The sequence below is a fragment of the Salvelinus sp. IW2-2015 genome, linkage group LG9 (genome assembly GCF_002910315.2).
Source record: "Salvelinus sp. IW2-2015 linkage group LG9, ASM291031v2, whole genome shotgun sequence".
NCBI classification, from domain to species: Eukaryota; Metazoa; Chordata; class Actinopteri; order Salmoniformes; family Salmonidae; genus Salvelinus; species Salvelinus sp. IW2-2015.
In genome coordinates, this window is record NC_036849.1 from 22,668,647 (window position 1) to 22,695,972 (window position 27,326).

The 27,326-nt window shown below is 43.3% G+C and overlaps 1 protein-coding gene across 3 annotated transcripts in view; it reads left to right on the forward strand.

Annotated features, from left to right (window-relative positions):
- Positions 1-27,326, forward strand: part of LOC111968834 (connector enhancer of kinase suppressor of ras 3-like) — a 78,586-nt gene that overhangs the window by 25,909 nt on the left and 25,351 nt on the right. For 2 of the 3 annotated variants that reach the window (XM_023994724.2, XM_070445217.1), the window contains exons 4-12: positions 967-1,054; positions 6,094-6,135; positions 7,350-7,469; positions 8,404-8,463; positions 9,804-9,872; positions 10,076-10,222; positions 13,037-13,173; positions 13,805-13,998; positions 14,119-14,205. In XM_023994724.2, coding sequence (XP_023850492.1) covers positions 967-1,054; positions 6,094-6,135; positions 7,350-7,469; positions 8,404-8,463; positions 9,804-9,872; positions 10,076-10,222; positions 13,037-13,173; positions 13,805-13,998; positions 14,119-14,205 — 944 coding nt within the window. Of the gene's footprint in view, positions 1-966; positions 1,055-3,333; positions 4,121-6,093; positions 6,136-7,349; positions 7,470-8,403; positions 8,464-9,803; positions 9,873-10,075; positions 10,223-13,036; positions 13,174-13,804; positions 13,999-14,118; positions 14,206-27,326 lie in introns of those variants that run through there. The other variant, XM_023994725.2, reaches the window with a different exon arrangement.

A 27,326-nucleotide genomic window follows, 5' to 3' on the forward strand; every position in this document is an offset into this window, starting at 1 on the left:
TGTACTCCATTTGTATGTACAGAGTAGRGTTACCATGGTAACTTTGCATAGCTGTCCCAGCTACATAAAATCTGCTATATACATTCAAACTCCTGGACTGCCGTTGGGGTTAGCTGTAATGTTAGTTTTTCGAATGCATAGGAGTCATTAAGCTCACTGAATCACCTCATGACTAGAATATACTGCTACGCTACACATTACAGGCATTGGTTTCTCTACAGACTATAGCAGAAACACAGCTCTTCTCTCTCAGGAGAGCCTTCTAGAAAGGGTTTGAGGACATATAAATGAAATTGGATACAGTCTGGTGGGTTTCCTCTACCTCTGTCTAGTCATTGTCTAGACAATATCCAGATGAGCTGTAAGACTCAATCCTCCAGAATATCCACATACTCTACTGCTCATGTACAGTGCTTACTTTATTTTCCAAGCATTTGTTTTAAAGATCACTCTCTCCCCTTCTGTCAGTTAACTAAACCAGGTAGTAGTATTAATGTCACCATGTTGACCTTCACAGCTGAAAGGATTTGTTTATTTTCTGAGGTTTGTTTCAAGATCAAAAGTGTGTTGTGATGACTTCTCCCAACGTATTTGKGGGTGGCATGGTGTTGAGGGGCTAACGGTAGGAGATGTGTTTGAGTTCAGGGCTGGGTATTTGAGAGAAGGAATGGAGGAGGCGGCCCAACATGGAGACAGACTGTGTTCCTTCCAATCATTGTCTGTGGCCACAGAGCCTTCTATCCAAGGCACATGCAAAGTAGAGCAAGGTTCACCAGTACTGTTGTTTTCCTTATTAACAGCCTCCTAGAGGTGGCTCTGTCGCACTGTTGTCCCACTGTGATATTTACTCCCTTATCCAGCTCTCCTGACTGCTACTGAATATCAGTTTGGTCAGGGACATGACCCGGACCTTAAAATGTCATGATGAAATGGCATCTCAATCTTTTCTCTCCTCTCTTGTTGCAGGACGCCCCTGACTGGGATCAGTGACTTCACCAGCACCAAGAATAAGATCATTCAGCTGTGTCTGGACCTCACCACCACAGTTCAACAGGTCAGCATGTTGCTCTCTCGCTGGCTCTACCTCCACTCTCTCCCTTCTTCTCCACCCCTCTCTCTTGCTCCAGATCCCTCTCAACAGTGTACATGCAGCATGCCCCTGGAAAAGTCACACCATAGCTCTTTCCACTCAGGGCATCCTGGCCTGAGGGCAGACACATGTAGGATTAGGTCGGGGGGCAGGGGGTTATGAACATCGCAAGCCTGCTTCTGCTGTTTTGTTTTTGGTCTGCCCCCCCCCCCTCAGGTTAGCTGAGGAGACCCCAACCATGGTGGAGTTTTAACGGCAATTGCAGCCACTGAGTTTACACTTTAATGAAAATCTCTGGCGCTCTTTTAAAAGCATCTGCCAACATTATGCGTGCTGCATTATTCCCCCGGCCATGTGGTTTCTGTTTGCCTGCTGCAAGATGTTCACAGCGGGAGGGCATACTTTCTGTGTGTACGTCCTGTGGAGGGTTAATGTACAGTGGGTTGAGGAGGTGGTACATAGGTCTACTTCACTGACACACATTAGATGTTTACCTCTCCTTCACTGACACACATTAGATGTTAACTCTCCTTCACTGACACACATTAGATGTTTACCTCTCCTTCACTGACACACATTAGATGTTTACTCTCTCCTTCACTGCACACATTAGATGTTTACCTCTCCTTCACTGACACCCATTAGATGTTTAACTCTCCTTCACTGACACACATTAGATGTTTACCTTCTCTTCACTGACACACATTAGATGTTTACCTCTCCTTCACTGACACACATTAGATGTTTACCTCTCCTTCACTGACACACATTAGATGTTAACCTCTCCTTCACTGACACACATTAAGATGTTACCTCTCCTTCACTGACACACATTAGATGTTTACCTCTCCTTCACTGACACACATTAGATGTTTACCTCTCCTTCACTGACACACATTAGATGTTTACCTCTCCTTCACTGACACACATTAGATGTTTAACTCTCCTTCACTGACACACATTAGATGTTTTAACTCTCCTTAAAAATCAGCAAACGTGCCATGTTAAATGTGTGTTTGATTTGACCATGGGTTGTCGGGTTCTATTTTTATCAGATTTATAGAATTAATATTTCCAATTTGTTGTCCGAACTGGTTATGTAAGAGTCAGCTCTGAAAGAAAACAAACGAAGCCAGTTAAAAACCCAAGCACAGAGGCAAAGTGCCTGGCTGCTTTTTGACCGTTTCTTTCCCCAGGGCATCCCAACAATTGCCAACAGCCTTTACATTTTACACCCATAGTGAAAGTGGCTATTGAGATTGCAGGTACTGTTTTTGAAGGGTTATTGCATAGGGTAAATTCTGTTCCCAGGGTGCTGATTGCCTTGCCAACGTCTGGGATTTCAAAGCTCAGGTGATTTACTGTGGTGGGTCTCACCCTGGGTGTGGAGGAGGAGTGGGGAGCTGAGTGGAGACATTTCCCACAAAGGTGTTCGAAGTGAAGGGTTTTTGTGTGGCGTGAGCCTTGTACTCCAGGGCTGCCTGTTGCAGCTTTACTGTGGTGTACTGTAGCAGACACCTTGGCCTTGATGGCACTCAGCTGTGAGAGACCCAGGTGGATATGTCTTCAGTCCATCCAGGGGCCACCTTATCCTGTCATAGACACATGCAGGAAGATACCTCCAATGCTCTCACAGACCTATGTATCTGACATAGGCTTTAGACACTCCTGGACTCTCCCAACAGATTTCGGGGAGGTGTTTGTCTGAAAGACCAGGCAGGTGCTGAGGGGGAGTATAACTGTGATTTTTATGGTGTGGGCATGCTTCATGAGGTTACACAGCCTGTTAATGAACCTCCGCCAAGAACAGGGCTTTAAAGATGGTCGATTTATGTCCTTCTGCATGAATGAACTCAATGTATACACACGCAATAAAACAGCAAACATGCAGCCATTGCAGCCACCTCATCTGACCCGTGAGGTCAGAGTTTGCTCTGTCTTCCTGCATGAAGGGTCAAGAAAGGTGTGGGTAACACTCAGTAAAGAGGTGGAGAGACATTGTAGGAGGAAGGGAAGTCTGGAGGGCAGGTCTRAGTCACATGGTGTTTTGATTTCTTGTTCTGTAAGATCCTGTTCATTTGTCCAGTCTGGTCAGCTGTATAACTGGCTCCTTGTTGAACTGGTGTGCCAGCAGCCTTCTCTTTTTGCCACTTCATCGCTCGGCTGGACAAATTGTCTCTGGTTACAGATCAAAGGCTGCAGGGCCGTCTGGGGAGTCATCTGATCCTAGTCTGCTGTGGGAGGACCACCATGGCATGAGGAGGCTGAGGATCGGCTGCTTTACCCAGGGAATCTTTCCTCAGTCTTTCCCTCTGATCTTGGTTTCCATCTGGCTTATGTATGAATACTGCTTCTGTTCTGTTTTTGAAAGTTTGATGCTTCAAGGGATTGTCAAAAAACACAGATCTGAAAGATTATGCCAACGAGGATTATATTCACATTGTGATCATTTGCTACTTTTGATATAAAACAGTCTGCATGTAAGAAAAGCAGTTTATTATGATACTGCTTTTGACCGCAAACCTACTAAATCTGTCTTTTTAGCATATCTGATTTTGGCATGAAAAATGCATTTCAGCTTGATGTATTCATCCAAATATAGACCTATTTATGGCAAAAATATGCCAGTTTCTGATGGAGGTCCTGACAAATTCCTTTCAAAAACACCACACGTCCTTGGCCGTGTTGGAAAGTAATTGAGGGGAAATATTGTTTTGGTACCGAAACTGTATTTTATGCTTATTAGTTTCCCTCCATGTTTGTTCTGGTGGTTTTACTAGTTAAAAAATAGTTTTATGTGCATCGGTATCCCAAAAGAAAACATTCAGTACAGTGCAGATCATAAGATGATTCCATAGAGAGAGACTGCTGGAAAAAACTCTTGGCCCTAAAGGACAAACCAGTGCTGTAGTCCTTCTCTGTGGTTTTCACAAATAAGCTGGCAAACCTTGTCCATTCACCCTATCCCAGTTTGCTGTCCCGATGTGCTTCAAGATGGCCACCATTGTTCCTGTACCCAAGAAAGCAAAGGTAACTGAACTAAATGACTATCACCCCGTAGCACTCACTTCTGTCATCATGAAGTGCTTTGAGAGACTAGTCAAGGATCATATCACCTCTACCTTACCTAACATCCTAGACCCACTTCAATTTGCTTACCGCCCCAATAGATCCACAGACGATGCAATTGCCATCACACTGCCCTATCCCATTTGGAAAAGAGGAATACCTATGTAAGAATGCTGTTCATTGACTATAGCTCAGTATTCAGCACCATAGTACCCTCCAAGCTCATCTTTTAAGTTCGAGGCCCTGGGTCTGAACCCCGCCCTCTGCATCTGGATCCTGAACTTCCTGACAGGCCGCCCCCAGGTGGTGAAGGTAGGAAACAACACCACCACTTTGCTGATCCTGAACACTGGGGCCCCACAAGGGTGTGTGCTCAGCCCCCTCCTGTTCACCCATATGACTGTGTGGCCAAGCATCCCTCCAACTCAATCAACAAGTTTGCAGACGACATAACAGTGGTAGGCTTGATTACCAACCATGACGAGACAGCCTACAGGGAGGRGGAGAGGGCTCTGGGAGTGTGGTGCCAGGAAAACAACCTCACTCAACGTCAACAAAACAAAGGAGATGATTGTGGACTTCAGGAAACAGCAGAGGGAGCACCTACCTATCCACATCGACGGGACTGCAGTGGAGAAGGTGGAAAGCTTCAAGTTCCTCGGTGTACACATCTATCAAATGTTATTGGTCACATACACGTGTTTAGCAGATGTTATTGCGGGTGTAGCAATGCTCAGACAGTGCAGTAATATTTAACAAGTAATATCTAACAATTTCACAACATATACCCAATACACACAAATTAAAGTAAAGGAATGGAATTAAGAATATATCAATATATGGACGAGCAATGTCAGAGCGGCGTAGAGTAGTATAGAATACATATGAGAAGTAATGCAAGATACTTAAACATTTATTGAAGTGGCCAGTGATTTTAAGTCTATGTATATAGATAGCAGCCTCTGTGCTAGTGATGGCTATTCAACAGTCTGATGGCCACTTGACTGCACCAGGCCACCAGCCGGTCATCTCTCCACGGTACATGGACTCATCGCCGTCGGTGTTGAGACCGACCAGTTGTATCATATGCAAACTTCAGTAGTTTGACAGGTGCAGTTATCGGTGTTGAGGTGAGAACACGTGTCCTTGTGGCCCTCCGGTGCTGAGGGATAAAGAGTCCGAAAAGGTGTTCTCAGCTTCACGTGTTGCGTCCTTTTGATCAGGAAGTCAGTGATCCTCTGACCGATGGAGCCGGATACGTTCAATTGGGAGAGTTTGTCATGTAGCGGTTCTGGGATGATGTTATTCAACGCAGAGCTGAAGTCCACAAACAATATCCTTGCATATGTCTTTCGGTTATCAAGGATGTAGTGTAGGCCCRTGTTGACAGTGTCGTCCACAGACCAAGAGAGGTTTTGAGTTTGGACAGTACCAGGCGATCAAAGGTTATGATGACTGAGTTGTTAGAGGATCAAAAGTTAGACGATGAAAGCATRGCAACCCAGTGCTAAACGGTGTTTTGTTTACTGAAGTCAATTAAAAAACTGAAATGGGATTGGATATGGGTTTTTGGTCACCTTGAAGTTAGATGATATGGTTTCTACAGTGTAACACTTTGCCGCCTCCTCTCCAAGTTGTGTTTTCTAGATGCAAGGTTCCCTCATTTACACTACTCTATAGTTTACTGTAACCCCACACCACGTTATGTAATTATATTGTCCCCAAGTTCATATGGAGATGTAATTTGACTCAAAGCTATTTATTTGAGGCCATTCTCCAACTCCCACAGTCCTATATCTGGATCTTTGATTATATCATATTTACTGACTCACTATACTTAGTAAATAAAAACTATCTTTGTGGGGAAAGAACCTCTTCCTGTTGATGGAGTATTGAGAAGGCCGCCTATCTAACATCTGTCGTCTCCTCCACAGGACTATACTGTTTACGAGATGGAGGAAAAGATCCTGGAAGTTGTAAGTATATCTCCTCTCCTTTCTTATGTAAACTTTAGAATGAGTTCCCACCTCCTATGGGAGCACTCAGGAAAAGTCTGTTTGAACGTTTGGGTAGATGTTGATCTCTAATGTTTTATATGGAGATTAGGTGGCATGCTTTCAGCGCAGTCTCCCTCTGAGTTAATAGTGCAGGCAGGGCCATGGGCTTGGGCCCTCTGGTAAAAGAGGCGGCTAAAATACACCCCGGCCATCAATCAGTGTTTCCTGTCCCTGACACTCCAGACTCTACAGCTCACACTGAACTTCCTCCCTCTCAGACACTGTCGGTGAACTCTGCTGCAGGCACTCACACAATAGCTAGATCTCAATCTCTACACTGTTTAGAAGTCTTCTCCATGTTGAACTTGTTGTTCAAATAAGTGCACCAGAAAAACTCTTGTAGTTAGACTTGTAGTTAGACTGGTCCCTATCTATGGTGAATATTCTGAAGTGTGTGAGTAGCATTTCACTGATTCTTGTTTGTTTACAAATTCCTGTCAAGGGATCTAGTTATAGACTTGTGTGGTCAACACAAAATTCAATTAGAGCTAAAATAAGGTTGGTTCAGTGCATCAGTTGGTTTAACTCGTGTCCCATCCGCATCTGTATGTAAGCACAAATGTGTTGTGCGTGTTTTAGGCATGATGCTTGTTACTCGCCTGAAGAAAAAGCAAATTTTCTCAGAGCATCACTAAAATGCCCCCACTAATGATGACAAGGTGGTGAGATTGTCTGTAATGACCTAGAATGGAGAAGAGGGGGTTAGGCGGATCTCCCGCATGTTCTCAGTGCTGTATCTGAAGCTGGAGAACCAGCTAATGTTAACGTTAATGACCCTCACCCCTCGTTCCCCCCCTCTTCCCTGGGGGAGTGTGATAATTGCCCCAGAGTGACTGACTGTTCTTGTCACCTGACTGCCTGGCCAACCTGCCAGCCCACCCCTCTAACACTGACAGCCACAGAAACAACACCTCTTAGGTGACAGGCGGTAGCTACAGAATCACAGTCACGTGACGGGACATTACTGGGTTGGTCGTGTAATCACAGCCATCAGGAAAGCACATCGAGTCACTGGAAYAAGCAATGAGATGGATTCATGAGATTCCATTCAATTTTGTTTTCATTCTTTGGGTTGTTTGTTTTGGCTTTCTTGCGTTGCTTAAAAGGATTCCCTCCGATCTTTCTCGTTCCAGTCCAAGGTTCTGAACAGCATCTGTGACCAGACCGTGAGAACCACCTCTGACCCTCTGATGAGCCAATCAGCATGCTTGGATGAAGTTCAGCTCAACAACCTCAAGCCTGGGGAGGGACTGGTGAGGAATGCTGCCTGTTCTCAGTTTAACCCCAAACCATCTGGACTACTAGCTCAGTGTGTCTGGACTACTAGCTCAGTGTGTCTGGACTACTAGCTCAGTGTGTCTGGACTACTAGCTCAGTGTGTCTGACTACTTGCGCCAGTGTGCTGACTACTAGCTCAGTGTGTCTGGACTACTAGCTCAGTGTGTCTGGACTACTAGCTCAGGTGTCTGGACTACTAAGCTCAGTGTGTCTGGACTACTAGCTCAGGTGTTCTGGACTACCTAGCGCAGTGTTGTCTAGGACTACTAGCTCAGTGTGTCTGGACTACTAGCTCAGTGTGTCTGGACTACTAGCTCAGTGTGTCTGGATCACTAGCGCAGTGTGTCTGGACTACTAGCTCAGTGTGTCTGACTAATAGCTCAGTGGTCTGGACTACTAGCGCAGTGTGTCTGGACTACTAGCGCAGTGGTCTGGACTACTAGCGCAGTGTGTCTGGACTACTAGCGCAGTGTGTCTGGACTACTAGCGCAGTGTGTCTGGACTACTAGCGCAGTGTGTCTGGACTACTAGCCAGTGTGTCTGGACTACTAGCGCAGTGTGTCTGGACTACTAGCGCAGTGTTCTGGACTATAGCGCAGTGTGTCTGGACTACTAGCGCAGTGTGTCTGACTACTAGCGCAGGTGTCTGGACTACTAGCGCAGTGGTCTGGACTACTAGCGCAGTGTGTCTGGACTACTAGCGCAGTGTGTCTGGACTACTAGCGCAGTGTGTTCTGGACTACTAGCGCAGTTGTGTCTGGACTACTAGCGCAGTGTGTCTGGACTACTAGCGCAGTGTGTCTGGACTACTAGCGCAGTGTGTCTGGACTACTAGCGCAGTGTGTAAGAAAGTTGAGCACCAGACAAGTTCAAACCGTCTCACAAATGATAATTCATGTATTTGTACAGGGTATGTACATCAAATCCACCTATGATGGACTTCATGTCATCACGGGCACCACAGAGCATGTAAGTATAATGGCCACAGAGGAATACTTGAGTATATCCTAGTGAACGCGCCGTCCTAGTGAACACCATCCCTGTGAACACCATCCTAGTCAACGCGCCATGTTTCATTATAAATCCAGTTGGTATAGCAACTCTTAATATTATGCGTAAATACTAGTTGCCAAGTTCTGATGGGGAGACAGTCAGTGGTATAAAGTACTTAAGTAAACATAATTTAAAGTACTACTTATGTMGTTTTTGGGGGTATCTGTATTTTACTATTTATATTTTTGACAACTTTTTAATTTGACTTCAATACATTCCTAAAGAAAATGATGCACTTTTTACTCCATACATTTTCCCTGACACAAAAGGACTTGTTACATTTTGAATGCTTAGCAGGACAGRAAAATAGTGTAATTCACGCACTTATCATGAGAACATTCCTGGTTGTCCTTACTGCCTCTGATCTGGCAGACTCACTAAACACACATGCTTTGTTTGTAAATTATGTCTGAGTGTTAGTGTGCCCCTGGCTATCGGTAAATTACATTTTTTGGGGGCTATCTGGTTTGCTGAATATAAGGAATTTGAAATKACTTTTGATACTTAAGTATATTTAAAACCAAATACTTTTACTTTTACTCAAGTAGGATTTTACTTAGTGACTTTCACTTGAGTCATTTATTTTATTATCTTTACTTTTACTCAACTATGACAATTGGGTAGTTTTTCCACCACTGGGGACAGTTAAGGGTGGGCTTCAAACAGTCCATCTTCTTTCCAACCCACCCTGCCCTCCTCCTCCGATGCGAAGGGTGGTCGAGGGCAGAAGTGTTTACCCCAGAGCAGCAAGGATACCAGTGTAAATGTGTTTATCAAGCAGTGAAGAGAGGGATGGAGTTGTGTATGGGTTGAATAATATAGCTGTTCCCATCTCCGTCATCCATTTTAGAATCACAAACTCCAACAGTAAAACATCCTCCTAGTGTTCCTCCTCAGGAACACAGTAATGTGGCAGCGCTAGCTAATACAGCCTAATTATCATGCCTTCCGTCGTTTATCAAACCCTAATTCATCATATATCATGACTCATTAATTGCTTTGACGTTCTCATGCAAAATGTGTCATGTATAATGTGACAACCCATTCATTAAGAAGGGTGTTTGTGTTGTGTAGTCAGAATTATATTGAAGGTATATTTCCTCAGGGGCTTATGAAGTGGGTCTGTTTCGTAACAAGCCCGTACGTGGCACTTCTGACGACAAAGCAAACACAGATAAATGTGTAATTATCCAGGAGCTAATATTACATGTAGGTGATGTCTGTTGGTAGACTAATCTTCTCCTTTGTGTTGTCAGTCCCCGGCGGACATGACTAGGAAGATCCATGGAGGTGACGAGGTGATCCAGGTCAACCAGCAGACAGTGGTGAGCACCCAGCACCTGTTATATCTGACACCTGTCACACACACCACTCCTCCAATTAACTATAGTGCTATAGAAGGGTTGAGACTGTCCACGGCTCACACGTTCACTTAAAACCACACATTTATGTCTTAAGTTAGAATCTGGCCCTTGCAGTTCACTACACAGCTACAGAAGGATATATTGCTGACTCTGTGTGTTGTCAGGTGGGCTGGCAGCTGAAGAACCTGGTGGGGAAGCTGAGAGAGGACCCTAAAGGTGTAGTCCTACTGCTGAAGAAGAGACCTACAGGCACCTGCGGGTTCACACCGGCCCCCCTCAAGAACATGCGTTGGAAACCGCCCATGGCTCAGGTGAACCTTCTAGAGCCCTTCATCTTTTACTTTGATATACTAAGGCAGTGTGATTGTGATTGTTCATATTACCTTTTGTTAAATGTGCCTTATGAGGGAGTAGGGAGATGTGTAACAAGTCTAGACAAGTGTAGGAACCACCCAGAGAGAGGGCTGCAGGGCTGAGGAACACTACTGTACTCTCACAGTGATGATGATGATGTCACTCTTACTGGGTCATCAGTGGYGGCAGCCAGCAGTCTGAGTCAGTCTGCAGAGACAGGAGCTAACATCTCCTTCAGTGGTGAGTAGAAGAGAGAGGAACAAATGTCTGCTTTGAGAGTGGTTTGTGTATGTGGTAGTGGTTGTAGAACCAGATCAACATCTGGCAGTAATGTAGGGTGGGAATCATTAGTGATCCATGCTGTATTTATGTGGGTTAGGTTGGCTAGTCGCTAGCGTCCATGGAAGACAAGTCTTTCAGTGGGCCGCTCAATGGTTCAGCTCACAAAGTTCTTGGGTACACCCTCTTTTGAGAAGGTCAAACCCCCTATGATTTGAGTTAGTGGAGACAAGGAGAATCAAGTCTCAGAAGGTCCAGACAAATCCTGTGTTAAATAAGTTATGTAATGGTAATCCAATTCACCACTCTCTCATATGTGGACAATTATGACCTTGCTGAGCTCTTAGCCACAGCCAGGCACCTGAGCCCTGACTGCAGTAACTGGGTCTCCATAGGGAACAATACGCTGTTGTAACCTAACCTGTGCACTGGTCCTGGCACTGCCCTGTCATGCCTCTGGAGGCTTCTTCTGCCCTGGGAAGATCAGATCACATGATATCAAAGCAGAGCTGGTTTCACTTAACAAAGAACCTCTCATCACAAAGATACTGGATCATTCGGGACATGTTCACCGTCGTGTTTGAACAAGGTGTCAGGAATCAGTGCCACATCTTGGGTTTTATGATGAGAGAGGTGTCAGTGTGTTTAACAATGATGGAACACAGTGATTCAGGAGTGACACTAGATTCTACAGGTATGCTGTTTATAGGGGAGGAGGAGAGGGTAGATGTACTATGATCTGCTTGATGGCCCTTTACTCAGTACTTTGTTGAAGCACCTTTTGGCAGCAATTACAGCCTCGAGTCTTTTTGGATATGACGCTACAAGCTTGGCACACCTGTATTTGGGGAGCTTCTCCCATTCTTCTCTGCAGATCCTCTCAACCTCTGTCAGGTTAGATTGGGAGCATCGCTGCACAGCTATTTTCAGGTCTCTCCAGATATGTTTGATCGGGTTCAAGTCCGGGCTTTGGCTGGGCCAATCAAGGACATTCAGAGACTTGTCCCGAAGCCACTCCTGCGTTGTATTGGTTGTGTGCTTAGGGTCGTTGTCCTGTTGGAATGTGAACCTTCGTCCAGTCTGAGGTCTTGAGCACTCTGGAGCAGGTTTGCATCAAGGATGTCTCTGTACTTTGCTCCGTTCATCTTTCCCACGATCCTGACTAGCCTCCCTGCCGCTGAAAACATCCCCACAGAAAGATGCTGCCACCCCCATGCTTCACCATAGGGATGGTGCTAGGTTTCCTCCAGATGTGATGCTTGGCATTCAGGCCAAAGAGTTCAATCTTGGTTTCATTAGACTAAAGAATCTTGTTTCTCATGGTCAGAGTCCTGTAGGTGCCTTTTGGCGAACACCAGGCGGTCTGTTATGTGCCTTTTACTGAGGAGTGGCTTCTGTCTAGCCACTCTACCATAAAGGCCTCATTGGTGGAGTGCTGCGGAGATGGGAGAACTTTCCAGAAGGGCAACCATCTCCACAGAGGAACTCTGGAGCTCTGTCAGTGACCTTTGGGTTTTTGGTCACCTCCCTGACCAAGGCCCTTCTCCCGCGCAGTTTGGCCAGCTCTAGGAAGAGTCTTGGTGGTTCCAAACTTCTTTCATTTAAGAATGATGGAGACTACTGTGTTCTTGGGGACCTTCAATGCTGCAGACATGTTTTGGAACCCTTTCCCAGATCTGTGCCTCAACACAATCCTGTCTCTGAGCTCTATGGACAATTCCTTCGACCTCATGGCTTGTTTTTTTGCTCTGACATGCACTGTCAACTGTGGGACCCTATATAGGCAGGTGTGTGCCTTTCCAAATCATGTCCAATCAATTGAATTTACCGTAGGTGGACTCCAAGTTGTAGAAACATCTCAAGGATGATCAATGGAAACAGGGTGCACCTGAGCTAAATTTTCGAGTCTCATAGCAAAGGGTCTGAATACTAATGTAAATATGGTATTTCTGTTTATAGAAAACAGTTTTTTCGCTTTGTAATTATAGGGTATTGTGTGTAGATTGAGGATTTTTTTCATTTAATTTATCAATTCTAGAATAAGGCTGTAATGTAACAATATGTGGAATAAGTGAAGGGGTCTGAATACTTTCCGAATGCACTGTAGATGTAAAGAGACAGGCATGCAGCGATAATGTAGAACCGGTCATATCATGAGCCTTCTCTTTCCTAACAAGTAGTGTTTAAATTGCCATGGCCAGGGAGTGTGAATACAGTTGCAGACAATTTAGATAATAAACCATCAATTTTGGTGATGAATGTTGGAAGTTTAAAAAGACAAACGCAATGAGCTGGAGTAGACAATAGGATGTGACATATGGGAGAAACGCTGTTCCTTGCCAACAAGTTAGTAGATTTCCTAGAAAGTAGATACCTCTTGAGGCATCTATCCATTTGCTGTAGTTATGCTGCTGGCCGTTTGCCCACCAACAGTTACAATAGGTTCTATGAGGGGAGCATTTTCTGACTGAATTATTATAATTTTTTTTCAGAGCACCCCTTCCCTGAACAAACCCCAGTCTCCAGGTTGTTCCACAGACAGCGCCACCAAGAAGGAGAAACCCGCTATCCTGGACCTGTACATTCCCCCTCCCCCCTCGGTACCCTACACCCCACGCTGTGTACCCCTGTAAGTCCTGCACCCCCTTTTCCAATCACTGCCATACACTAGGGTCAGGGGGTTTCCTAGGCATTTAACCAGGCCTAGTCATAAGCATCGAGTACTTTGGGTTCTGTAAACTCCTGGCCTAAACCTACACCTCAGGGTGAGTTAGACGTATGTGTGGGTCCCTGTAACCCTGCATTGAGGGAGCCGCGCACCCATAGAGAGCCGGCGCTACGTTCTCCTGTTCCGTTTCCCTGCCTTTGAGGTCTGGAAAAGGAGTGTTTCAGCCCCCGATCTCTGGCCTTTCACCCATAAACTCCTACAACAGACCACATTCATCCCGTTCCGCTAGACACGTTATGCAACAGCCTCTGTTTCATCTGCCTCCATCTCTCTCACCGTCTCTCTTTCTCCCTCTGTGTATGGCAGTAACCAGGCTGTTGCTATGTTCAGATGGTGAATCATATTCAACAGGTTGTTGATTTTGTTGTATGAATCTTGAATTTAAGTTTTAGCCATTTATCAGACTCTCCAGAGCAACTTTAGTTAGGGACTGCGCAACAGCATAAAACAAATTGTACTAATTTGATCTCCTTCCTTGTGCTCTCACCTATTTGAAATGGGACGTTAATGCTGATTTATTTTCTTTCCACAGAGAGAGTAAGATCAGCTCTTACTCCAGTATCAATAAGATCAGACCAAAGGGTTCAGAGTCGCCCAATTCCTTCCTGGACCTGGAGAGTCAAAGACGCTTCACCGTCGCAGACTACGACAAGCTGGGCGTGGTCTACCCTATCGAGGCCAATGTCATTCAGCCCAGGATGAGGCAACGCAACACCTCATCTCGTGGTTAGTGTCATACCCCCACAATCACCACACACACACACACAAGGCCCACTCATTCTAGAATTCAAGCCAATATTCAAAACCAGTGAAAATAACCAAAACAATTCTGTTCTTCCTGCTTAGGTAAGCCACGCCCCCTCTCCATGCCAGTGGATACCTGTCTTGGAGTTGCAGACCCCTATGCCAAGCCCTGGGCACAAGGCCAGAAAGGTAAGAAACACATGCCAGCCACGCATCTTCTGAGTAATTGCAGAACAACAATTGACAGTAATCAACCAACAGTAAACTAATTGACCACAACCTCAGATTATCCAATTCACACAGTTAAATAATTGAACACATTGTAGAATTTGCCCCTCCAATGACCTTGGAGGACTGGTACCTCTGCTTAATTTACCAATKAATGAACCATGTGATTAGTGTCAACTGAGAGCCAGAGTTTACTAAAGTACACTAGGGGTTGGAACCACCATTTCTTTTTTTCAATTTCACTGTTTAAACCTTCAAAATAAAGTTATGAAACGGTTCGAACCAAAAAAAAGCATCGGTTTATATCTTTTCGATTCCTTTTTAAACCTCTGAAATCGATTTATTTTTTAACAGCTAGCTTGACATTAAATTACTTAACCAATCAGTGCGGAAAGAGCAGCTTAGGAGCGGGCAAGCAATAGTTGTTTAAATGCGCGATGGACAGACAAGTTTAGGGTGGGGAGAAAGTGAGAGAGGGTGGTGGTGGAGGAGGCTTGGCCTGAAGCGCTGGGCATCTTGTTATGACATGCATAACTGAATTAGGCCCACAGAAATATGCCTACGGAGTGGAGGCTTCTATGGAGGACTTTTGAACGTCTTTGAACTTCCGAGAGTTGGCCTAACGTTGGACCAGAGCTAGCTAGCTAACAAGCTTGTGTGTGCAGAGCGGTACCTGAATTAAAAACACGTATTTTTCGTAGTTAATAAATCCAATGTGAAACAGCTATAGTACCTTGATTTAACTTTTTCAATGCTAGTTCATTCTTCTGTAATTAAAAAATCTCTCCCTAATTTCTGAATCACGCTACAGTAGCCAATGCTTCTGAGGGGGAGGCGCAGGTAGCCTAAACATGCACAAACACTGGCAAAGATTTTCAGTTGGCAGGCAGTAAGTTTGGGTGGTATCCAGATTTTCATATCCTCATACGTCCTTCTCTCACGCTGGTATTTACGTTATTACTAGCTTAGTACACAAGGGGGCGCCAAAAAATTTAAAAGGCCATTGGGCGTCTAATACCAGAATGCTTACACAATTTCCATGAAGGCTGCCAGCTAAATATGCTAACGAGCGCAAACTAAAATAAACAAATTGCAAAGACAGGCAATCCAAATAATTAAGTTATACATATATATAGGTAGGAGCTACTGAATGTCATTTTTGGTGTGTTTGGATATTTAAAAGCAAATGTGAACAAGACACATTGTGCAAATGAACAATGTTTTGATCCATGCTTGTCTAAAATAATAACAGTACTGTGTACACAATGTCTTTGTGGATTCGCTAGGGCAATGGGCCTGTCTGTTCTGCTCAGAGGAGATGGGGGAGGAGCAGTCGGGCCCAGAACGCAGAGAAAAACGCAAGGAAATCAAGCTGCAGTGGCAGAGCTCATTGAAAGGATTACTTCTCAAACACAACAGAAAGCTAACACTATGATGCTACGTGAACAATGTTCCCGCAAATGTATTTAGGCATTGAGCAAATTTCAGGTCTGAGTGCGAACTTGAACGTTGTGAAACATTTGTAGAACAACTAAAGTTACATTAATAACTCTAAATGAAGCATATAGGAGGAGTACCTATTTCTCTGTAAACCGATCAACACAGAATAGCTGCAGGTGCGCACTCCCTCAAATCGTTTGGAGAAAATATCCTTTCTATTTCATTCAGCTTTGTTCAATTGTGTTCTTCATACTAGAAAATAATGCCATGTAATTCTGAGCAAATTTTGTCTGCTAAATGAACTAGTGTAGCCCACAGCCATTTGGCATAGCCAGATCAGGACCTAACATAAGGACAACTCAGAGTATGCTATTCTGTTCTTCTGAAATAGATGCCATTTTCTACATATCATGCTTCTTTAAACCTGTCTAAAATAAATAATGGATTTATTATGAAGGTGTAGGCTATATTACATGGATTTATTAGACTTTTTAAAATGTAGACGTTCCAAAGGTCTGCATCAGTAGATTGTAGGCTATGCGTGGAAGCCAGGAGATGCTAAATGTGTATGTTAAATAACATCAATTACTGTGAGAAGGACATTTGGTTGACAATCACCGGCACACACAATTTTGTGACCGCCACAGCCCTACACGGATTATATAGAGCTGGCTTCTCTGTTTTTTGGGCAGTACAGCGCAGCTACGTCTGGTAAGACGAGAGGTGGGGTTGTCTATTTGTCAGTAACTGCTGGTGCACAATGTCTAACATTAAAGAAGTCTCGATGTATTGCTTGCCTGAGGTAAAATACCTCATGATAAGCTGTAGACCACACCATCTACCAAGAGTTCACATCTATATTTTTCGTAGCTGTCTATTTACCACCACAAACACATGCTGGCTCTAAGACCGCACTCAATAAGCTGTATAAGACCATAAGCAAACAAGAAAATGCTCATCCAGAAGTGGCGCTCCTAGTGGCCAGGGACTTTAATGCAGGAAAACTTACATCCGTTTGACCTCATTTTTACCAGCATGTCACATGTGCAACCATAGAAGAAGAAAAAAACTCTAGACCACCTTTACTCCACACGCAGAGATGTATACAAACCTCTCCCTCACCCTCCATTTGGCAAATCTGACCATAATTATATCCTCCTRATTCCTGCTTACAAGCAAAAACTAAAGCAGGAAGTACCAGTGACTCGCTCAATATGGAAGTGGTCAGATGATGTGGATGTTACACAACAGGACTGTTTTGCTAGCACAGACTGGAATATGTTCCGGGATTCATCCAATGGCATTGGAGTATACCACCTCAGTCACCAGCTTCATCAATAAGTGAATTGACGACGTCGTCCGCACAGTGACCGTATGTACATATCCCCGACAGAAGCTATGGATTACAGGCAACATCCGCACCGAGCTAAAGGCTAGAGCGTCCGCTTTAAAGGAGCGGGGCACTAATCCGGACGCTTATATGAAATCCCGCTATGCCCTCAGACGAACCATCAAACAGGCAAAGCATCAAAACAGGACTAAGATTGAATCGTACTACACCGGCTCTGACGCTCGTCGGATGTGGCAGGGCTTAAAAACCATAACGGACTACAAAGGGAAACCCAGCCGCAAGCTCCCCAGTAACGCAAGCCTACCAGACGAGCTAAATACCTTTTTTATGCTCGCTTTGAGGCAAGAAAAACTGAAGCTTGCATGAGAGCACCAGCTGTTCCGGACGACTGTGATTACGCTCCCCGTAATCGATGTGAGCAATACCTTTAAACAGGTCAATATTCACAAAGTCGCGGGTCCAGTCGGATTACCAGAACATGTAGTCAAAGCATGCRCAGACCAACTGGCAAGTGTCTTCACTGGCATTTTTCACCCCTCCATGGCCGAGTCTTTAATACCTACATGTTTCAAACCGACAACCATAGTCCCTGTGCCCAAGATAGGGAAGGTAACCTGCCTAAATGATTCCCACCCCGTAGTCCTCACATTGGTAGCCATGAAGTGCTTTGAAAGGCTGGTCATGGCTCACATCAACCATTATCCCAGAAACCCTAGACCCACCCTAATTTGCATACCACCCCAACAGGTCCACAGATGCAATCTCTATTGCACTCAACACTTCCCTTTCCCACCTGGACAAAAGGAACACCTACAGTTGAAGTCGGAAGTTTACATACACCTTAGCCAAATACCTTAACTCAGTTTTTCACTATTCCTGACATTTTAATCCTAGTAAAAATTCCCTGTCTTAGGTCAGTTAGGATCACCACTTTATTTTAAGAATGTGAAGTGTCAGAATAATAGTAGAGAATAATTTATTTCAGCTTTTATTTCTTTCATCACATTCCCAGTGGGTCAGAAGTTTACATACACTCACTTAGTATTGGCAGCGTTGCCTTTAAATTGTTTAACTTGGGTCAAACAGTTTGGGTAGACTTACATAAGTTGGGTGAATTTTGGCCCATTCCTCCTAACAGAGCTGGTATAACTGAGTCAGATTTGTAGGCCTCCTTGCTCGCACACGCTTTTTCAGTTCTGCCCATAAATTTTCGATAGGATTGAGTCAGCGCTTTGTGATTGCCACACCAATACCTTGACGTTGTTGTCCTTAAGCCATTTTGCATCCACCTTGGAAGTATGCTTGGGATCATTGTCCATTTGTAAGACCCATTTGCGACCAAGCTTTAACTTCCTGACTGATGTCTTGAGATGTTGCTTCAATATATCCACATAATTTTCCTACCTCATGATGCCATCTATTTTGTGCACCAGTCCCTCCTGCAACAAAGCACCCCCACAACATGATCCTGCCACCCCCGTGCTTCACGATTGGGATTGTGTTCTTCGGCTTGCAAGCGGCCCCCTTTTTCCTCCAAACATAACGATGGTCATTATGGCCAAACAGTTCTATTTTTGTTTCATCACACCAGAGGACATATAGCCTCGTTATTGTTATGTACCTGTCTTGTGTTACCTTGTGATGTATTGTATTTTTTTTTAAACTTAAGTTAATTTAGTAAATATTTTAACTATTTCTTGAACTGCATTGTTGGTTAATGGCTTATAAGTAAGCATTTCACAGTAAGGTCTACACCTGTTGTATTCAGCGCATGTGACAAATATGCTGTAGACTATTTGTTAGTATACATGCATTCTGAAAGTATTCAGACCCCTTGACTTTTTCCACTTTTTTTTAACGTTACAGCCTTATTCTAAAATTGATTAAATTAAATCCTCATCAATCTACACACAATAGCCCATAATGACAAAGTGAAAACAGGTTTTTAGGAGTGTTTGCAAATTTATAAAAAAAAACTGATCCTTATTTACATAAGTTTTCAGACTCTTTGCTATGAGACTCGAAATTTGAGCTCAGGTGCATCCTGTTTCCATTGATCATCCTTGATGTTTCTACAACTTGCTTGGAGTTCACCTGCAGTAAATTAAATTGATTGGACATGATTTGGAAAGGCACACACCTGTCCATATAAGGTCCCACAGTTGACAGTGCATGTCAGAGCAAAAACCAAGCCGTGAGGTCGAAGGAATTGTCGTAGAGCTCCGAGACAGGATTGTGTCGAGGCACAGATCTGGGGAAGGGTACCAGAACATTTCTGCAACATTGAAGGTCCCCAAGAACACAGTGGCCTCCATTCTTAAATGGAAGAAGTTTGGAACTACCAAGACTCTTCCTAGGGCTGGGCGCCATGCCAAATTGCACAATCGGGGGAAAAGGGCCTTGGTCAGGGAGGAGAACCCCATGGTCACTCTGACAGAGCTCCAGAGTACCTCTGTGGAAATGGGAGAACCTTCCAGAAGGACAACCATCTCTGCAGCACTCCACCAATCAGGCCTTTTATGGTAAGGTGGTCAGACGGAAGCCACTCCTCAGTGAAAGGCACATGACAGCACACTTGGAGTTTGCCAAAAGGCACCTAAAGGACTCTGACCATGAAAAACAAGATTCTCTGGTCTGATGAAACCGAGATTTAACTCTTTGGACTGAATGCCAAGCATCACATCTGGAGGAAACCTGGCACCATCCCTACGGTGAAGCATGGTGGTGGCTGCATCATGCTGTGGGGATGTTTTTCAGGGACTGGGAGAATAGTCAGGATCGAGGGAAAGATGAAGGGAGCAAAGTACAGAGATCCTTGATGAAGACCTGCTCCAGAGCTCTCAGGACCTCAGACTGGGGTGAAGGTTCGGCAGGTAGCCTAGTGGTTAGAGTGTTGGGCAATAACCGAAAGGTTGCTGGATCGAATCCCCAAGCTGACAAGGTAAAAATCTGTCGTTCTGCCCCTGAACAAGGCAGTTAACCCACTGTTCCCCAGTAGACCGTTGTTGTAAATAAGAATTTGTGCTTATCTGACTTGCCTAGTTAAATAAAGGTTACATTTCAAAAAATAAATTCCAACAGGACAATGGCCCTAAGCACTCAGCCAAGACAACGGAGGAGTGGCTTCGGGGCAAGTCTCATTGTCTTTGAGGAGCCCAGCCAGAGCCCACACTTGAACCTGATCTAACGTCTCTGGAGAGACCTGAAAATAACTGTGCAGTGACCCTCCCCATCCAACCTGACAGAGCTTGAGAGGATCTGCGGAGAAGGGGAGAAATACCCCAAATACCGGTGTGCCAAGCTTGTAGCGTCATACCCAAGAAGACTTGAGGCTGTAATCGCTGTCAAAGGTGCTTCAACAAAGTACTGAGTAAAGGGTCTGAATACTCTACTTTATTAAAATATATTTGTCATTATGGGGTATTCTGTGTAGATTTGATGAGGGGGAAAAAACTATTCAATACGTTCTAGAATAAATCTGTAACGTAACAACATGTGGAAAAAGTCAAGGGGTCTGAGTACTTTCCAAATTCACTGTACAGTCGTGGCCAAAAGTTTTGAGAATGACACAAATATTAATTTCCACATTTTGCTGCTTCAGTGTCTTTAGATATTTTTGTCAGATGTTACTATGGAATACTGAAGTATAATTACAAGCATTTCATAAGTGTCAAAGGCTTTTGTTGCATCAACTTCGTGTAATTGTCAATGAGTCAATATTTGCAGTGTTGACCCTTCTTTTTCAAGACCTCTGAAATCCGCTCTGGCATGCTGTCAATTAACTTCTCGGGCACATCCTGACTGTTAGCCCATTCTTGCATAATCAATGCTTGGCGTTTGTCAGAATTAGTGGGGTTTTGTTTGTCCACCCGCCTCTTGAGGATTGCCCACAAGTTCTCAATGGGATTAAGGTCTGGGGAGTTTCCTGGCCATGGACCCAAAATATTGATGTTTTGTTCCCCGAGGCACTTAGTTATCACTTTGCCTTATGGCAAGGTGCTCCATCATGCTGGAAAAGGCATTGTTCGTCACCAAACTGTTCCTGGATGGTTGGAGAAGTTGCTCTCGGAGATGTGTTGGTACCATTCTTTATTCATGGCTGTGTTCTCAGGCAAAATTGTGAGTGAGCCCACTCCCTTGGCTGAGAAGCAACCCCACACATGAATGGTCTCAGGATGCTTTACTGTTGGCATGACACAGGACTGATGTAGCGCTCACCTTTCTTCTCCGGACAAGATTTTTTTCCGGATGCCCCAAACAATCGGAAAGGGGATTCATCAGAGAAAATGACTTTACCCCAGTCCTCAGCAGTCCAATCCCTGTACCTTTTGCAGAATATCAGTCTGTCCCTGATGATTTTCCTGGAGAGAAGTGGCTTTGCTGCCCTTCTTGACACCAGGCCATCCTCCAAAAGTCTTCGCCTCACTGTGTGTGCAGATGCACTCACACCTGCCTGCTGCCATTCCTGAGCAATCTCTGTACTGGTGGTGTCCCGATCACAGCTGAATCACCTTAGAGATGGTCCTGGCGCTTGCTGGACTTTCTGGGTGCCCTGAAGCCTTCTTCACAACATTTGAACCGCCTCCATGAAGTTCTTGATGATCCGATAAATGGTTGATTTAGGTGCAATCTTACTGGCAGCAATATCCTTGCCTGTGAAGCCCTTTTTGTGCAAAGCAATGATGACGGCACCCGTTTCCTTGCAGGTAACCATGGTTGACAGAGGAAGAACAATGATTCCAAACACCACCCTCCTTTTGAAGCTTCCAGTCTGTTATTCGAACTCAATCAGCATGACGGAGTGATCTCCAGCCTTGTCCTCGTCAGCACTCACACCTGTGTTAACGAGAGAATCACTGACATAATGTCAGCTGGTCCGTTTTGTGGCAGAGCTGAAATGCAGTGTAAATGTTTTTTGGGGATTCAGTTAATTTGCATGGCAAAGAGGGACTTTGCAATTCATCTAATCACTTCATAACATTTTGGAGTATATGCAAATTGCCATCATACAAACTGAGGCAGCAGAGTTTGAAAGTTAATATTTGTGTCATTCTCAAAACTTTTGGCCATGACTGTATATGTCAAGTTGCATCCCTGTCTCACCCCACAGCCCTGTGGAAAGATTTTTTGGGGGATCATATTAACTGCATAAATAATGTTATGTTTTTCCCCTAACACTGCTTACCGTCAATTTGTATAGCAGACCCTCATGCAAAATTGAGTCAAGCTTTTTTGAAATCAACAAAGCATGAGAAGACTTTGCCTTTGTTTTGGTTTTTGTCAATTAGGGTGTGCAGAGTGAATACGTGGGCTGTCAAAGTAATTGGGTAAAAAGCCAATTTGACAATTGCACAGTACATTGTTTTCACTGAGGAAATGTACAAGTGTGCTGGTCGGAAAATTCTTGGCATTATCATTAAGGTTGCTGTTGACGCAAATCCCATGGTAGTTATTGGGGTCACATTTGTCTCCACTTTTGTGGATTGGGGTGATCAGTCCATGGTTCCAAATATTGGGGGAAATGTCAGAGCTGAGGATGTTAGTTTAATTGTAGCCAATTGGAATTTGTGGTCTGTATATTTTATCATTTCTTTTAGGATACCATCAACTCCACAGGCCTTTTTGGGTTGGAGGGTTTGTATTTTGTCCTGTAATTGGAGAATCCAGTGGGTTCTGGTAGCCTGTGATAGCTGATTATAAGATTTGTAATTTATCATGTATATTTTTGCTGTTTGTTCTTTGTTATAGGGCCAAAAAGATTGGAGAAGTGGTTTATCCATGCATCTCTGTTGGATAGACAACTCTTCGTATTGTTTGTTTAGTGTGTTCCAATTTTTCCTGAAGTGATTAGATAATATGGATTCATCATTTGAGCTGTATGGATTTGACATTGAGCTGATTTCTGACGTGCCGTTCCATTTTCCGTAGTGTATTTCTTTATTGTTTTAGTAATTCACCATAGTGGAGGTGTAGACTCAGGTTTTCTTGGTCTCTGGTTGGATAGTTTTCTCAATTTCTTACATTCTTTATCAAACCATTTGTCATTGTTTTTCATTTTATTAGGCTGTCTACTTGACATTTTTAGATTTGATAGGGAAGCTAAAGGTCAAATATACTGTTTAGGCTTTATACTGCCAAGTTTACACATTCTCTATTACAATGAAATGTTTTGTCCAGGAAGTTGTCTAAACGGGATTGAATTTGTTTTTGCCTATTTTTTGGTAGGTTTCTACACTACTTTCCTTCCACCTATAGTATTTCTTAATACTGTGCAGTTTCTTTGGCCCTTTTTGAGTATTGCTCTGTTCAAGTAGTAACTAGCTAGCCATTTCACATCGGTTACACCAGCCTAATCTCGGGAGTTGATAGGCTTGAAGTCATAAACGGCTCAATGCTTGAAGCATTGCGAAGAGCTGCTGGCAAAACGCACGAATGTGCTGTTTGAATGAATGCTTACGAGCCTGCTGCAGACTGAGCGATGGTAGGCAGACTGCTCTATCAAATATCAAATCATAGACTTAATTATAACATAACACACAGAAATACGAGCCTTTGGTCATTAATATGATCAAATCCAGAAACTATCATTTCGAAAACAAAACGTTTATTCTTTCAGTGAAATACGGAACCGTTCCGTATTTTATCTAACGGGTGGCATCCATAAGTCTAAATATTCCTGTTACATTGCACAACCTTCAATGTTATGTCATAATTACGTAAAATTCTGGCAAATTAATTCGCAACGAGCCAGGCGGCCCAAACTGTTGCATATACCCTGACTCTGCGTGCAATGAACGCAAGAGAAGTGACAAAAGTTCACCTGGTTAATATTGCTTGCTAACCTGGATTTCTTTTAGCTAAATATGCAGGTTTAAAAATATATACTTCTGTGTATTGATCTTAAGAAAGGCATTGATGTTTATGGTTAGGTACATTTGTGCAACGATTGTGCTTTTTTTTCTGCAAATGCGCTTTTGTTAAATCATCCTCCATTTGGTTAAGTTGGCTGTCTTTGTTAGGAAGAAATAGTCTTCACAGTTCGCAACGAGCCAGGCGGCCCAAACTGCTGCATATACCCTGACTCTGTTGCAAGAGAAGTGACACAATTACCCTAGTTAAAATAAATTAATGTTAGCAGGCAATATTAACTAAATATGCAGGTTTAAAAATATATACTTGTGTATTGATTTTAAGAAAGGCATTGATGTTTATGGTTAGGTACACGTTGGCGCAACGACAATCCTTTTTCGCGAATGCGCACCGCATCGATTATATGCAACGCAGGACGCGCTAGATAAACTAGTAATATCATCAACCATGTGTAGTTAACTAGTGATTATGATTGATTGTTTTTTATAAGATACGCTTAATGCTAGCTAGCAACTTACCTTGGCTTCTTATTGCATTCGCGTAACAGGCAGGCTCCTTGTGGAGTGCAATGTATGGCAGGTGGTTAGAGCGTTGGACTAGTTAACTGTAAGGTTGCAAGATTGAATCCCCGAGCTGACGAGGTAAAAATCTGTCGTTCTGCCCCTGAACAAGGCAGTTAACCCACCTTACTAGGCCGTCTTTGAAAATAAGAATGTGTTCTTAWTTGACTTGCCTAGTTAAATAAAGGTGTACAAAAATACCGATTTCCGATTGTTATGAAAACTTGAAATCGGCCCYAATTAATCGGCCATTCCGATTAATCAGTCGACCTCTAATTGCTACCTTGTAGAGGTGGACCTGGTCCCTTCAGTCTATTGTGCGCTAGCTCAAAAACCCAACGTTAGCACAAATTACAGCATTACAAATCTTCTCCGAAATGTGAGAATTATCTTTCTATCTGTAGTATTGTATAGCTTTTAAATTTCTCGCGGTAGGAATATCGTAAAAGTAGGATCAATGGCTCATTCGAGAGAAGACAACCTACTGCGTTATGACACCGGACAGTATTGAAATCTGACATGTATGATAGAAGTTTTTGTAATCTAAAAGTTGTATTCCTATTAACTTCCAGTATAGTGAGAGCGACTTTATCAGTGCTACGTCAAACCGGACAGATTTCTGCCTGCTTGAACAGCAATATCTCAGATACGCATGAAAACATGAATTGACCCAGGGAATCGATAGAATATCGCTCAGATGCACAAAAACAATATAAACATTCAAAATGGGTGAACCGTTCCTTTAACTAAAGGGAAAAACTCTAGAAAGTTGAAGTTCAATCTCGTGCTTCTGATATTTTATTTTGTGCTGCAGTCCTGGAGGAGCTGCGTGCTTAGAGGGAGCATTGCCCGTGACATTATTTCAGCAACTTATACTGAACAAAAATATAAATGCAACATGCAACAATTTCAACTATTTTACTGAGTTACAGTTCATATAAGGAAATCAGTGAATTTAAATAAATAAATTAGGCCCTAATCTATGGATTTCATATGACAGGGCAGGGGTGCAGCCATGGGTGGGCATAGGCCCACCCGCTTGGGAGCAAGGCCCAACTGCAGATTTAGTGGCCTGATATTGTCCCCAGCACAAGGTTCACCTGTGTAATGATCATGCTGTTTAATCAGCTTCTTGAAATGCTCACTAACGGTCATGTAAACTAATTTGTGCCCAACATTTGAGAGAAATAAGCTTTTTGTGCATATGGAACATTTCTGGGATCATTTATTTCAACTCATGAAACATGGGACCAACACTTAACACTTAGCATTTATATTTTTGTTCAGTATAGATAACTAGCAAGTTAAACTTAAGGGTCGCCCTAACTCATAGTACTTTGTTTTTCAAGCAGGAAAAAAAAGATTAAACGCCTAAGAAATATCTTGTAGCGTTTTGCTCAGCATCAAATACATTTTGTGCTTAAGTTGCACTTCTGCACTCAGATGATAATTCACGAATGGGCATTCTATCAAAAGACAGCCATCTGATGTGTAGCTACTTTTCTCGGTGTAGCCAGCCTACTTTTCTCCGATAAAATGCAAGATTAACTTTAAGCAAAACATTAGGAAATGTAGCTGGTTACATTCTTTCAATGATAAACATTACAAAATATGATGGCCATGCATAGTGTATATTATTTTTTTTTTTCATTGTAAGCTCATTTACTTGTGTGGCTGCTAGCCAAATAGTGTTGCACTTCTGTTGTCATCTGATGGCAATTAAGCTATTTTCTGCAGAATGTGTTGCACTAATGTATTTTCTGTGAAGGAAGACTATAGTTACACGTCCCTGATCACTCTATTGATGCAAAAAAACAGACTTTCAATATAAAACATGACCCCTGTCAATACACAGCTGGACTCACCTGCTCCCACTTTCTCCCATTGTGCGATTTACAAAAACACGTGTTCTGGGGAGCTACGGTAAGCTTCATAATGTAAAAGAATGTGACAGGTGAAATGAAGAGCGCAATCTGCTTTATCTCCTAACGTATTGCACAAGTTGACTGCAGGTATTTATATAAAGTAGCTTCAAATATTACAATTTATAGAAGTTTAGGAGGTTATTGAAAAGCCATGTGGCTATTTCCATATATCCTGGTATATAAGGTAAAAGAACATTATTTTTTATTTTATTTATTTTTTATTTCACCTTTATTTAACCAGGTAGGCTAGTTGAGAACAAGTTCTCATTTGCAACTGCGACCTGGCCAAGATAAAGCATAGCAGTGTGAACAGACAACACACAGTTACACATGGAGTAAACAATAAACAAGTCAATAACATGGTAGAAAAAAAGAGAATCTATATACAATGTGTGCAAAAGGCATGAGGAGGTAGGCAATAAATCGAATAATTACAATTTAGCAGATTAACACTGGAGTGATAAATCATCAGATGATCATGTGCAAGTAGAGATATTGGTACTGGTGTGCAAAAGAGCAGAAAAGTAAATAAAATAAAAACAGTATGGGGGGTGAGGTAGGTCAATTGGGTGGGCTATATACCGATGGACTATGTACAGCAGCAGCGATCGGTTAGCTGCTCGGATAGCAGATGTTTAAAGTTGTTAAGGGAGATAAAAGTCTCCAACTTCAGAGATTTTTGCAATTCGTTCCAGTCGCAGGCAGCAGAGAACTGGAAGGAAAGGCGTCCAAATGAGGATCTGTTTGTTGACTTGGCCTTTCGAAGACCTTAGATAGGCAAGGGGCAGGAATGGGATATAAGGTCTGTAAACAGTTTGGGTCTAGAGTGTCACCCGCCTTTGAAGAGGGGGTTGACCGCGGCAGCTTCTTTCAATCCTTGCGGGATCTTCAGATGAATACGAAGGAGAGGTTGAACAGGGCTGGTAAAGGGGGTGC